The sequence below is a fragment of the Chelonia mydas genome, chromosome 1, assembly GCF_015237465.2.
Source record: "Chelonia mydas isolate rCheMyd1 chromosome 1, rCheMyd1.pri.v2, whole genome shotgun sequence".
Taxonomy (NCBI): Eukaryota; Metazoa; Chordata; order Testudines; family Cheloniidae; genus Chelonia; species Chelonia mydas.
In genome coordinates, this window is record NC_057849.1 from 108,876,418 (window position 1) to 108,890,859 (window position 14,442).

At 40.7% G+C, this 14,442-nt stretch overlaps 1 protein-coding gene across 27 annotated transcripts in view; it reads left to right on the forward strand.

Annotated features, from left to right (window-relative positions):
• Nucleotides 1-14,442, forward strand: part of MCF2L (MCF.2 cell line derived transforming sequence like) — a 268,042-nt gene that overhangs the window by 212,897 nt on the left and 40,703 nt on the right. For 24 of the 27 annotated variants that reach the window (XM_043535854.1, XM_043535846.1, XM_043535862.1 and 21 more), the window contains 4 exons: nucleotides 7,590-7,709; nucleotides 8,036-8,152; nucleotides 8,708-8,857; nucleotides 10,252-10,376. In XM_043535854.1, coding sequence (XP_043391789.1) covers nucleotides 7,590-7,709; nucleotides 8,036-8,152; nucleotides 8,708-8,857; nucleotides 10,252-10,376 — 512 coding nt within the window. The remainder of the gene's footprint in view (nucleotides 1-7,589; nucleotides 7,710-8,035; nucleotides 8,153-8,707; nucleotides 8,858-10,251; nucleotides 10,377-14,442) is intronic. The other 3 variants (XM_043535788.1, XM_043535811.1, XM_043535814.1) reach the window with 1 other exon arrangement.

Below are 14,442 nucleotides of genomic sequence, written 5' to 3' on the forward strand. Positions count from 1 at the left end.
GACCTAGTGCATAGAACTACTTTTAATTATGTTTTTTAAGCTGACTAGAATTTCAAATTAAAGATATCCCTCTAACTCATCTAACTCAAGCTTCCTGACAATAAGCCCATATAAGAGAGCTCATCTTGTGCAGGATTCTGCCATTAAACCATGTTGGGTGATTCTGGCAATTTACACTGTTAATGTAGTTTCAACACATATACCCGCTTGCTGCTTTATATACAGGAATTCTGACATACAGTGTCTTCTGACTTGCTATATACAAGTGAGTGTAGAAGGAATAAAATTGCATAACATTTTCTATTATTACAGGGAAATGTAGATATACTGAGTACTGTACATAAAATGAGATTTCACGACTACTCGTAGTCCAAGTACTGTAAATAACTAAAATATGGATCTGATCTTGTCATGTGAAATGCATGATACTAGTCCGTTTCTAGCCGCCTCTGTCATTTTGATGGTTCACATATTTGTCACGTATCATCTCTGAATGCAGTTATTTATTCAGCTGAAAAGTAGGAAGTCTTAAAAACCTGTCTCTTTGGATTAGCCAATTGTCAGTCAGAATAGAACAAAGTCTCACGGTGCCACTGCTTTTCTTTCTGACCTCTTGGGCAGAAGATCGAGTTGTACTGTAGTTCCTTGGGGATAACATGGATTGATGAACTGTGAACTGTCATCTATAGAAAGTGGAAATTCTGCTCTTCCGAGGTGATGTTTACTATGCTTTTACCCATGTGTTTACCCATTCTACAGTTGCTCATCATCTTAGTATCCAGCATAGTAGTGAAGCATGGAATGCTTCTTTATCAATCCTCCGCAAGAGCTTCTTAATCCTAGGGTGAGTTTTGGTGCCATAGGAAGCTTGCATTTCAATAACCTTCCAAGCTATCATTAAGATCATAAATAAATTTATCCACTTTAAACTCTGCTTTAAACATAGCTGGATTTTGTTTTTGTTTGTAGGTACTTTCGCTTTCCACAAATTGGAGCATAGTGGGAAGCTTCCCGTCACTTAAGAGGAAGGGAGCAGCTCAAAGGCTGCTTCCTCAAGTCTGGCCAGCTGGAGAGGAGCAGCCTACTTCCCAGCACTTAACAGAAGCCTTGGGGAAGCCAGTAAGTGGGCTGCTCCTCTTTCATTCAGCCAGCTGGCAGCTCTTTAGTGCTCCAGGTTTGGGACACCCAGAGGACAATAGAAAGCACGGTACAATTCCTGGGGACGTAACTGATCTTCATTTACTGGAAGGCTCCGACTTAGTGAATGCACTGTATGTAAAGAAATTTCCACAAATCTGAAAGGCCATGCTGTTCTCCACTGGACTGGACATGGATGGTGTCAAAGCCAGGAATCTATATGTGTTTAAATGAACAAATGGAATAGATTACCCACTGGGACTAAGAGTAGTGTCAAGGGCTGTGCTGACCCCTGAATCCCTTGGCCAGTTTGTGTGGTTTTGCAATATTTTTTCCCTCTCCCATGCGATATGAAAAGCTCATACAAACACAAGCTGAAAGTGACTAAGGCTCCAGTGCTCCATGTGGATGACCCCACCATTGAAGCCAATGGACTCCATAGGGGCCCACCGCAGCCACCTGCATGGAATCTGCTTGCAAGATTGGGACCCACCTAACTGGCTCTGTACAAAGTGCAGTCAAACAACAGTAGAGAAAGTATTTTTTTTCTCTGCTCTCTTTCAGTTCTAATCATCTTAAGGGTTATTTCTGACAATAATAGATGAACATTTCAGCTGGAAGTACGATTTTTTTTTAAAGGATTTTACATAATCTGAAAAACTGATGACCATTGAGGTTATCCAAAGGTGACGTGTGGGCCTTATGAGACCTCTGTATAATTGAGCTTTAACTTGCATGCATGCGCACGCGTGTACATGTTTACATTCTGCAAGTGTCTCTAACTTGTTTATATTGATTCAGTGATCAAATTGCCACTTTTTTAACAACTGTGGCAGGATCTACGAACATTGACTCAGGCACACAAGAGGAGATTCCCTTCATTTTTTACTTATCAAGAAAATTGGCATCCTTTTCAGTATGAATTCCCTTCAAAACCTTCTTTTTGGCTTCACTGTGCATTGTGACAAAGTTCCTGCTCTACCTTGGTGGGTCTCGCGCTAATTGGCGGATTTGCTCGTCTTGGAGCTTCACGGCAGCCCTCAGCTTGGCCGTTTTTCTGAATTCACAGTCCAGGTCGACTCCTCCTGTGTCTGACCAGGAGTTGGGAGGATTTGCGGGGAACCCGGGCCCACCCTCTACTCCGGGTTCCAGCCCAGGGCCCTGTGGAATGTAGCTATCTAGAGTGCCTCCTGGAACAGCTGTGCGACAGCTACAACTCCCTGGGCTACTTCCCCATGGCCTCCTCCCAACACCGTTTTTATCCTCACCATAGGACCTTCCCCCTGGTGTCTGATAATGCTTGTACACCTCAGTCCTCCAACAGTCTGCATTCTCACTCTCAGCTCCTAGTACCTCTTGCCCCTAGCTCCTCACATGCACACTACAAACTGAAGTGAGCTCCTTTTTAAAACCCAGGTGCCCTGATTAGCCTGCCTTAATTGATTCTAGCAGCTTCTTGATTGGGTCCAGGTGTTCTAATCAGCCTGTCTTAATTGTCTCTAGAAGGTTCCTGATTGTTCTGGAACTTTCCCTGTTACTTTACCCAAGGAAAAGGGACCTACTTAGCCTGGGGCTAATATATCTGCCTTCTGTTACTCTCCTATAGCCATCTTGCCTGACCCTGTCACAGCATATAAATACTACAGGGAGTGGCTGGTCCAGCAGTGTAGCAGCTATTTACTGTGGTAATAGAGAATGTAAGTCATGGAATGGATTCAGGATTCTCCTAGGCCGCTATAAGCTGTTTTATTGTAGCCTGTAGGGGTACATCTATACTACAGCTGGGAGTGAGCCTTCCTGCTCTGTTAGACAGACCCACGCTAGCGGGGTTCGAGCTAGCATGCTAAGAATAGCAATATGGATGTTGCAGCTTGGGCTGGAGCCCCCCTGACCCCCTAAGCTTGAAAGCACAAGCCCCAACATCTACACTGCTATTTTTAGCATGCTAGCTCAAGCCCTGCTAGCACAAATGTGTCTGTCTTGGCTGGGAGGCTTGGCTCTAGCTGCCGTGTAGGCAGACATACCCAAGATAAGATCCACTCAGAAACTTCATTGTTAGCCTACACAATGTAAAGCACAAACATGGATTTTGGAGAAGGAGTCTTAAACAGCATTGCCTTCCTAGACAGAAGTGAGGCACCACTGTGTAAAGATGGTGAATGTTAAACATGAGAGATTAAAGAGATTCTGTCATGATTTAGTCATAGAGCAAGGTAATATCTTTTATTGGACCAGCTTCTGTTGGCGAGAGAGACAAGCTTTCAAGCTACACAGAGCTCTTCCTCATAGGTATTTTATAATGTTAACTTTATACAGAACAGATTATTAAAGAGAAATAATTTAAAATAGGTATCTTTCTTTTCATGTTATGCTATTTGTTTGAGTATTTCACTCTGCTTGGACAATAAAATTAGTCTGGTCATTACCACTCATGTTTGCAGGTACTTTCAACTTTTGGTTCGCCTGTTCGAGCATAATGGTTCACAACAGTGCAGGGAATGTTTTTAAATTTTAAAAACAAAAACTGTTTTTACTCTGAATTATTTTTAATTTAATGAAATAAAATCAATTATTTGGTTCTGTAATGCACTTCAGAAATTACAAACGCTGAATTTTGATTCTAAACTGAATTGCGTCCCTCTAAAAGGGCTGTGGAGTATACTTCCTGAAATAACGTTTTAGGGGAAAATGTTAAACAGGTTAATTCAAGATTTTAGACTTGGAAGATACTGTTTGTGGAAATTATTCCTGGTTATGTAGGGTTTCTTTTTATTTTTCTTATTGATATCTGTGGGTAATAGGTGTGAGAATACCTTACAAAAAATTGCAAATTCCCATGGACACTGAAACTGTAATACCTTCAAGAAACAGAACTCGGATCAATAGAACCATCTAATAAAAAAGCCCTGTTCCTATGAGAAGGCCACTGTAGTGTGGGTTAAGCAAAGAGACTATTAGTAATAGTATACATTAGTTACACAACATTAAGTATCTAATTCAACTGTTTGAAATACTATTCAGTGCATCCTCATTTCATGGTTTGTAGCATCCTGCTTGAGCGCCACAAAAATGGATATCATAGAGTCGGAATACCGTATTGCCTTCTGTGATGTTGAGAAGCTCATATAGTAAATTCTTGGACATTCTGTATATTAACTTGTTTTTACTGCTGTAGAGGTTTGCTTAGTGGTTAGGCATCAGGAGTCAATCCTGCTTCCACTGAAGTCAGTAGTAAAACTCCAGTTGACTTTCAGTATGATTCTGCTCCCACTGACCTCCAAGGGAGCTTTGCCATTGACCTGAATGGAAACACAGTGGGATGGGGTCAGGCCCTAGGTTTGGGATACCTATGCTCGCTGGAATTGCTAGTTAAATTCTTAGCAGGTCGAGTCAGCTTTTCAGACATACAAGACAGATAAACTGGGTACCATGCATTTTACTGTGTTTCAAGTGAGACCTTGAAAGCAGTGTTCCTGTCCATTTTGTGCAGGCACTAAATATCCCATGGCACTTTTTGTAAGAGTAGAGGTTTGGTCTATTGTCACGTGCCAAAATGTCCTCTCCTATTATTGATGTGCAAAGTTGTATGCCCTGAACAAATCTGTAAGGTCACTACGCTCTCTTCATTCAAATCCCTCCATCAGACCCACTTCTATTGTAATATCCACAACATATCAGTGATGACTAGGTTGTTCAGCAGGTAATAGCTGATTTTATTTTTATTTATAACTATGGGTAGAAGATACGTTAGGTGTTGCTCTGTTTGAACTCTGTGTAGCCACATAATCTTATGTTCATTGCCTTTGTCCTCCTTCCTTCCGTGGTTTATAAGACTTCTTGGTTCCATATTATTTCATATTAGATTGTACATTTTCAGGGCAGGACCTACATCTTCCTATGTATTTGTACAGCACCCCACATAATGGGCCTCCAATTCTGATTGGGGCCTTTGAGCTGTACCATAATTTAAATAATAAGAATAGCTGGCTGCTATCTTCCACTCCACAGGTGGCTACATTTCAGATGATGTATATGGTTTGGGAAGCATGGTAGTAGATGCACTATATAAATTATTATTACTATTACACAAATATTTCTTAACACCATTGTAAATGGTGTGTACACGTAAAAGATGGTTTCAATCACCTGCTCATCGAAGGGGTTCTGGTCATGGAATATACTGTATGTGGAGGAAGTATTACATCAGTTGCACATGGATGTGAATATTTAGGTCCTCTGGTGAGGTCAAAAGTTTATATATTGTGAACGCTGACTTTTTTGGCAATGTTTACCTTCCATTAGTGCTCTGATATTGACAGCACATCTTGGCTGCAGTAATTTCACTGCATCAGTTGCCAAAAAGAGACGTGGTGCCGGGAAATAATGTATCTTCCTAAATGACAGAACTGATGGAAATCTTGAACTGGTGAAGTTTCAGGAACCTTCTTTTGACACTTAGTGATGGACAGCAGAGGAAGATACGAGATCTTTCTTTCACACGCCTGGCTATCCTACAAATATCCAACCTATCTAACACTATTCCTGGAATGACTCACTTCGTGGATCAGTACTGCCTGTAAGGATGTTAATACGTGATGCTGCTGTTTACTGGTATTGCAGCGAATTGATTGATATGTCTGTGTACCATTGCCATCTACTGGGTGGCATTTGAAATGTTCCACTGTGTCAGTTCCTTTACTGCTAACAGCTGATGGCGATTCAGTCGATAGTGAGGTGCGCTTTTAGAGTCAGGTGCTCCAAGGTCTGTCCATGGTGCTGATGTGACGTTCCAAATGGCCACAGTGTGCACCATAGTGATAACAGTGAAGTCCTAGACTGTGAGCTGTTTGGGACACAGACTTTGTCTTAATGTGTGGAGAGGACGTACCATGTTGCGGGTACTATCACAACACGAATAATAATAGCTTGGGTGACCAAGGATTTGTTAGTGTTGTATGAAAAAGAACGTACAGTAATTTTTTTCCTGCATATTGTAGGAATCTTTCTATCAATTTTCTCATTTCCTGACCTGGAAATCCATAGCAGTGTCCTCTGAGTATAAAATGTTAACTTTTTAAGTAAAATTGTTCTATATTTTTGCTCCCCTCTCTCTTACATTGTGAAGAATTTGACACTTATACAATAAATGAACATTAACCCATAAAAGTATGACATTAGTAACCACACATTAAATTAATCCATGGTTTATCTTTGTTCTTAATAAGTTGGCATGGAGCACTATTAAGAAAGCACTGTGTGGTTTGTTATGTCTGCTTACTACACATTGGGCTTCATAACATATATGTTGCTGGATTAGAGTGACATGGGGTTTTTTCTGTCCTTTCGTCTTTGCTCGTTCTAAAGTTGGCTAGTTCACAAAGTTAAAATGTGTTCTAGGAATGTCTCTTATGTCATGTCCTTGTCTCTGCAAGTCTCCAGGACTTTCTGAAAAAGGCATAAAAAGAATGCAGTTATCTACATAGTGATGATATGAGCTCAGATAAAGAGGAACAGCAGGCACCTGCCCAGCATGGTTTACAGTAGCAGTTCTCCAATGTTACCACTTCACATAGAAAGCTTTACATATTCCTTCAACTACTACCTCTCGACTGATGCCCTCCCTGCTACGCAGAGTGTCAGTTACAGGTGGGAAAGGGATTGTGCAGATAGAAATGGAGGCAAGTGGAGATGAGAGCAAATATGTAGGCAAAAGTAGAGTTGTACAGAGCTTGCACTTAATGCAGAAGGAGAGGGGAAACTACTGGACAGTTTTGAGTGTGGAGTGACTTAGTCTAAGCAGCAGGAGACAAAAATGATCTTGATAGCGTTGTTTCAGATAGACCGGCTGGGGTGTAGAATAAGTTTATACATCTTTCCTGTATTTCCCTTGGATCAATAATGATAAAAAAAGATAAAAAAAACCCTCACTTGATTCAGATTAATGACTACTTAGTTTGACATTTTAAGCTAATACCTGAGAGAGAGTCAATTATGGTGGTAATAGTTCACATGGCTAGCGATAGGCAAGGTGTGCAAACAGACCAGAAAAGATCATCAGAATGCGTTCAGATGGCAATGGGAAAAGATAACCGTAAAAGAACTACAGCTGTAAGTTTTAATGAGCCTCCTTTTTAATCAATCTACTGTCCTTGAACTAGAACATTTATTTCAACTACACAGCAGTAATAATTGCTCTGGACGGTATAATTCATCATTCAAATGCTTCACAGTCCAGGGTGGAAAATAGTTAAATCCTAATTCCCATAGATGAGTGGGTTTTAAAATGTTCTGATTACAGGCCTTGTTGAGTTTTTATTCAGTGAAGCATTTACATAGGCCTTCGGTACACTCAGGATGTGGTTTAGCATGGGTTTCATATAGTCTAAAGATACATTTATAGACCCCAGTGATACAGAAATTAATGGCACAAACCTGTTTAATGATACTTACAGGCATCTTTCCCAGGAAACCTGCAGCTGGTCCTTGTTCTGCGTCCAACAGGATTTATCCACCGAACTCTCTCAGACCTCACTTTCAAATTCAACAGAGATGAATTTAAAATGAAGGTACCTGTAAGTATTTCTTTGCCTCAACTATACTAGCAGTGAACTGTTAAAGTACTTAATCTGGACAATGTGCACATCAGCAAATGGAAAAAAATGCTTACATGTTACTTTAACAATTTGTCTGTGTTGTGCCATGTTACATTTGTAACATCTTCCAGCATAAACTACTATTGAGTTGATGTGATGTTGTATACACGAAGGGAATAAATCCACCCTATGCTTTTTCCCTTGATTTCAATCTCCTGAGTAAAGACTGCAGGATTTGCCCCAAAATTCCTAATGAGTCTTGTCATTTATTTGGTCATATTAATTCTACTCCTTTATGGTTGCAGATCATAATGCTGGGCTCGGTAACAGAATTGCATGGTTATATTGACAAAACACAGCTAACAGAAGACCTTGGTGGCACTCTGGATTATTGCCATAACAGATGGCTCTCTCACCGCACTGTAAGTCTTAGTTGTTTTTATTTTTCGCAGTTTAATGGGCCCTTCTGTGTTATACTCTGTCATTTATAAAACACATTCTAATTAATGCAAGCTGACATCAACTGAGTGAGGAGATGATCTCAGTGGAACTTAATCATTTTAGAGAAATAACATAAGTAGTAACTTTGGGAGTGGTTTTCTTAGGGTTTTGGAGCAAAGGAATATTGTTGTTTGGGAGCTGGGGGGCAGGGCCTGGGTGGGTGGTGGTGTTACAAGAGCGGGGGAAAAGCTCAAGTTAAAAAATGATTCCAGGTTATAAAAATGTTCGGAGAATGCATCCGATGTAAGCATAGAGAAAATATGCAGTTAAGAAGCTAATGGTGAAGGTGTTTTATTTACAACTTTTGCTAGCAAAATATTCTTTAAAACCAACTTTTAAGCCAAACTTTTTAGTTGTAATCTAAAGTTTGCATTTTACTGTGGGGGGGCGGTGTGTGTGTGTGTGTGTGTGTGTGTGTGTGTGTGTGTGTGTGTGTTCAGAGCATCAAATGTCTTTAATGGTTTTATATTCCAAAGGCCATAGAAAGTTTTGCCCTAATGGTTAAGCAAACAGCTCAAATGCTTCAGTCCTTTGGGACCGAATTGGCTGAAACAGAACTACCAAATGATGTGCAATCAACCAGCTCCCTTCTTGCAGCACATAGTGAAAAGAAGGACAAAATGAAGGTAGGTATGTCATAGGAAAATACCCTGCTTTTAGTTAGCACATTATTTTAATTATAACTAGCAATAAAAATACAATTGAAAAATTGGAGAGCTTTTGAAAATATTTGGATAATATTAAGAATGTGAGACCTTTGAAATCTTCTTAAAGCTGCCTGGCTATATTTGAAGTTTAATAAGGATCTTTATTCCTTGCAAAAATAATCCTGGAGGCTAAGAAGATATAGCATGTACAAATTATGATGTTATGTTTCTGTAATGGAAATTGTTGTACAACCAAAGATGTAGTAATGGGGATGTTCATTTTTTTTATTTGTAGTAATGTGTGTGCATATATATGAAATTCTGATTAGGAATAGACAGACCAGTTCAGATAACATTTTTTTAAACATTAATAATTTGAACCAAAACTAGTTTGCCAGCAGTTTCAGAATACATCACCAAAAATTCTCTAGGTAGTTGTGGCACAACCAGAAGCACTGGAAATCTTGAGAAAGTGTCTGTCTGTTATCATGAAACTTCCAAAACAGGTTTGAGAGGTTGGAACAAGCTTGGGAAATGTTGAGGTTTAACCTTCAGTACCTTTAATTCATTACTTTTAATCATAGAAGATTAGGGTTGGAAGAGACCTCAGGAGGTCATCTAGTCCAACCCCCTGCTCAAACCAGGACCAACCCCAACTAAATCATCCCAGCCAGGGCTTTGTCAAGCCAGGCCTTAAAAACCCCTAAGGATGGAGATTCCACCACCTCCCTAGGTAATCCATTCCAGTGCTTCACCACCCTCCTAGTGAAATAGTGTTTCGTAATAGCCAACCTAGACCTCCCACACTGCAACTTGAGACCATTGCTCCTTGTTCTGTCATCTGCCAACCCTTACAATAGCCTAGCTCCATCCTCTTTGGAACCTCCCCTTCAGGTAGTTGAAGGCTGCTATCAAGTCCCCCCTCATTCTTCTCTTCTGCAGACTAAACAATCCCAGTTCCTTCATCCTCTCCTCGTAAGTCATGAGCCCCAGCCCCCTTATCATTTTCTTTGCCCTCCGCTGGACTCTCTCCAGTTTGTCCACATCCTTTCTGTGGTGGGGGTCCCAAAACTGGACGCAGTACTCCAGATGTGGCCTCACCAGTGCCACTTCCCTCGATCTGCTGGCAGTGCTCATACTAATGCAGCCCAATATGCCGTTGGCCTTCTTGGCAACAAGTGCACACTGCTGACTCATATCCAGCTTCTCATCCACTGTAATCCCCAGGCCCTTTTCTGCAGAACTGCTGCTTAGCCAAATTACTTTATTAAATTGTTCTTGCTATTCTTCCTATAAAGAACACTTTATCTATGGTACTTTGCAAGATTTCTTTAGAAAGACCACTAAAATGTGTTGTTTTTTGTTTTCTGCAGGAGGATTTGAGGTTAGCATTAAAACAGGGACGTGATATTCTCGAAAGTAATAGAAAGCCAGTTACTGAGAACCCAGACTACAAACTCAGCCAAGATCAGCTTGACAATCAAACCACTGTGGAAAGGTGAGGTGAATGAAATATGGAGCGTACATTAGTTTTTATTTTACACATTTTTAATTATCTAGTATTTAATTTTTATACATGTAATTGGCAAAGTGATTTAAGGTGGTAAATATTTAGAAGGTGTTAGTGGGCAGTACCTCGTCTGCTCCAAATCCTCTGTTGAGCAAAGTGCTGCAGGGTTCTATTTTGTCTCCTTTGCTGCTCAGTCTGCATGTGAGGGAGATAAGGCTTCAGTTTGGGTTTCAGTACCATCAGTATACTGATGACACTTGGCTCTCCATTCCATCTGGCTCAGATGATGCAGTTGATCAGCTGTCCCACTGTCTGGAGGAGATTGCTACTTGTATGAGAGATGGCTGGCTGAAATTCAATCCAGATTAGATGGGTGATATTGTTTTGGGGGAAGCAGTAAGAGGGAGATAGCAGAAGTGATATCTTCTTTTGGGTGTGTGTGTTCACCTTTTATGACTAAGAACCTAGGAGTTGTGTTAGGTCACCAGCTGTTTCTGCATGTCCCTATAGCAACTGTAGCAGTGTGTGCTTTTCTTCCATCATCATCTGGTAGAAGGTTGTAGTCTTTCAGATACAGACTTCTTCAGACAGATTCATGTCCTTGGTACCTCTAAATCAGTGGTTCTCAACCAAGGGTACGTGTGCCCCTGGGAGTACGCAGAGGTCTTCCAGGGCGCATCAATTCATCCAGACATTTCCCTAGTTACGCAACAGGCTACATAAAAAGCAGTAGAGAAGTCAGTACAAACTAAAATTTCATCCTGATAATGACTTGTTTATACTGTTGTATATACTATACACTGAAATGTAAGTACAATATTTATATTCCAATTGATTGATTTATTTTATAATTATATAGTAAAAATGAGAGAATCAGAAATTTGTCAGTAATAGTGTGGCTGTGGCACTCTCTTGTATTTTTATGTCTGATTTTGTAAGGAAGTACTTTTTAAGTGAGGTGAAACCTGGGGGTACGCAAGACAAATCAGACTCCTGAAAGGGGTACAGTAGACTGGAAAGTTTGAGAGCCATTGCTCCAGACTGAGTAGTGCAATGTGGTCTGCTTGGGATAAGTTAAAAGGCCACCCAGAAACTTCAGCTAAAGCAGAACAGAATGTGGTTGTTCCTTGCTTAATAATGTGTGATGGAGGGCACATAACATTGTACTATAGTCTACTATGACTGGCAATGCAGTGTGTAGGTTTTGACCATTAAGCCATTTATTATTTGATTCCTGGCTAGTTTAGAGACTTCCTCAGACTCATACCAGACAGTTGAGATTGGCTGGGACTATCCAGCTGACAACTGGCAGAGGCAAGAGTGTCTCAGTGGAGGGCTCTTGACTCTGGAACTCTCACCCTTTGGGCTTAAGAGACCCACTTAGCTGACCTTGGGGACGTAGAGAGAGCGCTATATATTTACTCAGACCTTGCCTGAGAAGGTGATTGAAATGGAGAGAGTTCTTTTCCCTTAATTACTCCTGGGGGAATTCTGTGCCACTGTGCAATGCAGAATTTTGCAGAATTTAATGTTGTGTGTGCAGAATTTCCTTTCTCCCACAAAAATTGACTGCAGTGCTTCTGGCCGCCAGTGGGGGCCACTGGATCCGGCAGAGCCCAGCTTGCACACAGAAGACACTACTGGGGGGAGAGCGAGCTAGAGGGTTCCTATCAGCTGTGGTTCCCCACACACCGTGAGGGAAGGAGACAGCAGTGTGCAGGAAACTCCACAAAGTCTGGGTCCCAGCATCAGGCTGTTTTTCCCTGAGCTCTGAGGTGCAGAGGGTGTCTAGTTGGGGCGGGAGGCACCGCTGGGCTCTGGGGGTAGGAGGGTGGGTGTGTGGGCTGGGCCATGGCTGGGCTTTGGTGGGGAGGGGGTGTGGGTATCTGGGAAAGGGGGGGTGGTGGCTGGGCTCTAGGGGGAGGGTGGGTATCTGGGCTAGGCGTTCCCTGCAGTTGGGGTCTGGGGAAGGGGGGGTGCGGGTATCTGGGCTGGGAGGCCCCATGGCTGGGCTCTGGGTGCTGGGGGCGTATCTGGGCTCTGGGGGGAGGGGGAGGAGTCCTGGTGTCTGACGTCCTGGCTGGGCTCTGGAGAGGGAGGGGCAGAGAAACAGAAACTGGGTTGTCATAGGGGGTTCTTTAGCTCTCTACATCTAGGGGAATTTTTTGTGTGTGTATATATATTGTTACAGACATACTTGCTGACAGGTATTTTGAAATAAATTACCAAAATAATTAGGGCTGTCGATTAATCACAGTTAACTCTTGTGATTAACTCAAAAACATTAATTGTGATTTAAAAAATTAATCTCAATTAATGGCAGTTTTAATCGCACTGTTAAACAATAGAATACCAATTGAAATGTATTAAATATTTTGGATGTTTTTCTACATTTTCATATATATTATATTCTGTGAAGTAACTGAAATCAAAGTGTGTATTTTTTATTACAAATATTTGCACTGTAAAAATGATAAAGAAATAGCATTTTTCAATTCACCTGATACAAGTATTGTAGTGCAATCTCTTTGTCGTGAGAGTGCAACTTTCAAATGCAGATTTTTTTTGGTTACATAATTGCACTCAGAAACAAAACAATGTAAAACTACAGAGCCTGCAAGTCCACTCAGGCCTACTTCTTGTTCAGCCAATTGCTAAGACAAACAAGTTTGTTTACATTTACAGGAGATAATGCTGCCCTCTTCTTACTTACAGTGTCACCAGAAAGTGAGAACAGGCATTTGCATGGCACTTTTGTAGCTAGCATTGCAAGGTATTTACATGCCAGATATGCTAAACATTCGTATGCCCCTCCATGGTTCAACCACCATTCCAGAGGACATGCTTCCATGCTGATGATGCTTGTTAAAAAAATGTGTTAATTAAATTTGTGACTGAACTACTTGGGGGAGAAATGCATGTCCCCTGCTCTGTTTTACCCACATTCTGCCATATATTTCATGTTATAACAGTCTCGGATGATGACCCAGAACATGTTGTTCATTTTAAGAACACTTTCACTGCAGATTTGACAAAACGCAAACAAGGTACCAATGTGAGATTTCTAAAGATAGCTACAGCATTTGACCCAAGGTTTAAGAATCTGAAGTGCCTTCCAAAATCTGGAGGTGTGAAGCATGCTTTCAGATGTCTTAAAAAAGCAGCAGTCCGATGCAGAAACTACAGAATCCAAACTACCAAAAAAGAAAATCAACCTTCCGCTGGTGGTATCTGACTCAGAAAATGAAAATGAACATACATTGGTCTGCGCTGCTTCGGATGGTTATCGAGCAGAACCCATCATCAGCATGGAAACATGTCCACTGGAATGGTGGTTGAAGCATGAAGGGACATATCAATCTTTAGCGCATCTGGCATGTAAATATCTTGCGATGCCGGCTACAGCAGTGCCATGAGAATGCTTGTTCTCACTTTCAGTTGGCATTGTAAACAAGAAGCATTATTTCCTGCAAATGTAAGCAATTTGTTTGTCTGAGCAATTGGCTGAACAAGAAGTAGGATTGAGTGGACTTCCAGGCTCTAAAAATTTACATTGTTTTATTTTTCAATGCGGTTTTTTTGTACATAATTCTACATTTGTAAGTTCAACTTTCACGATAAAGAGATTGCACTAAAAAAAGAAAAGGAGTACTTGTGGCACCTTAGAGACTAACAAATTTATTTGAGCTGTAGCTCACGAAAGCTTATGCTCAAATAAATTTGTTAGTCTCTAAGGTGCCACAAGTACTCCTTTTCTTTTTGCAGATACAGACTAACACGGCTGCTACTCTGAAAGATTGCACTACAGTACTTGTATTAGGTGAATTGAAAAATACTATTTCTTTTGGGGGTTTTTTACAGTGCAAATACTTGTAATCAAAAATAAATATAAAGTGAGCCCTGGAAACTTCGTATTCTGTGTTGTAATTGAAATCAATATATTTGAAAGTTGTAGTAAACATCCAAAAATATTTAAATAAATGGTATTCTATTTTTGTTTAACAATGCAATTAATTGCGATAAATTTTTTTAATCGCTTGACAACCCTAAAAAT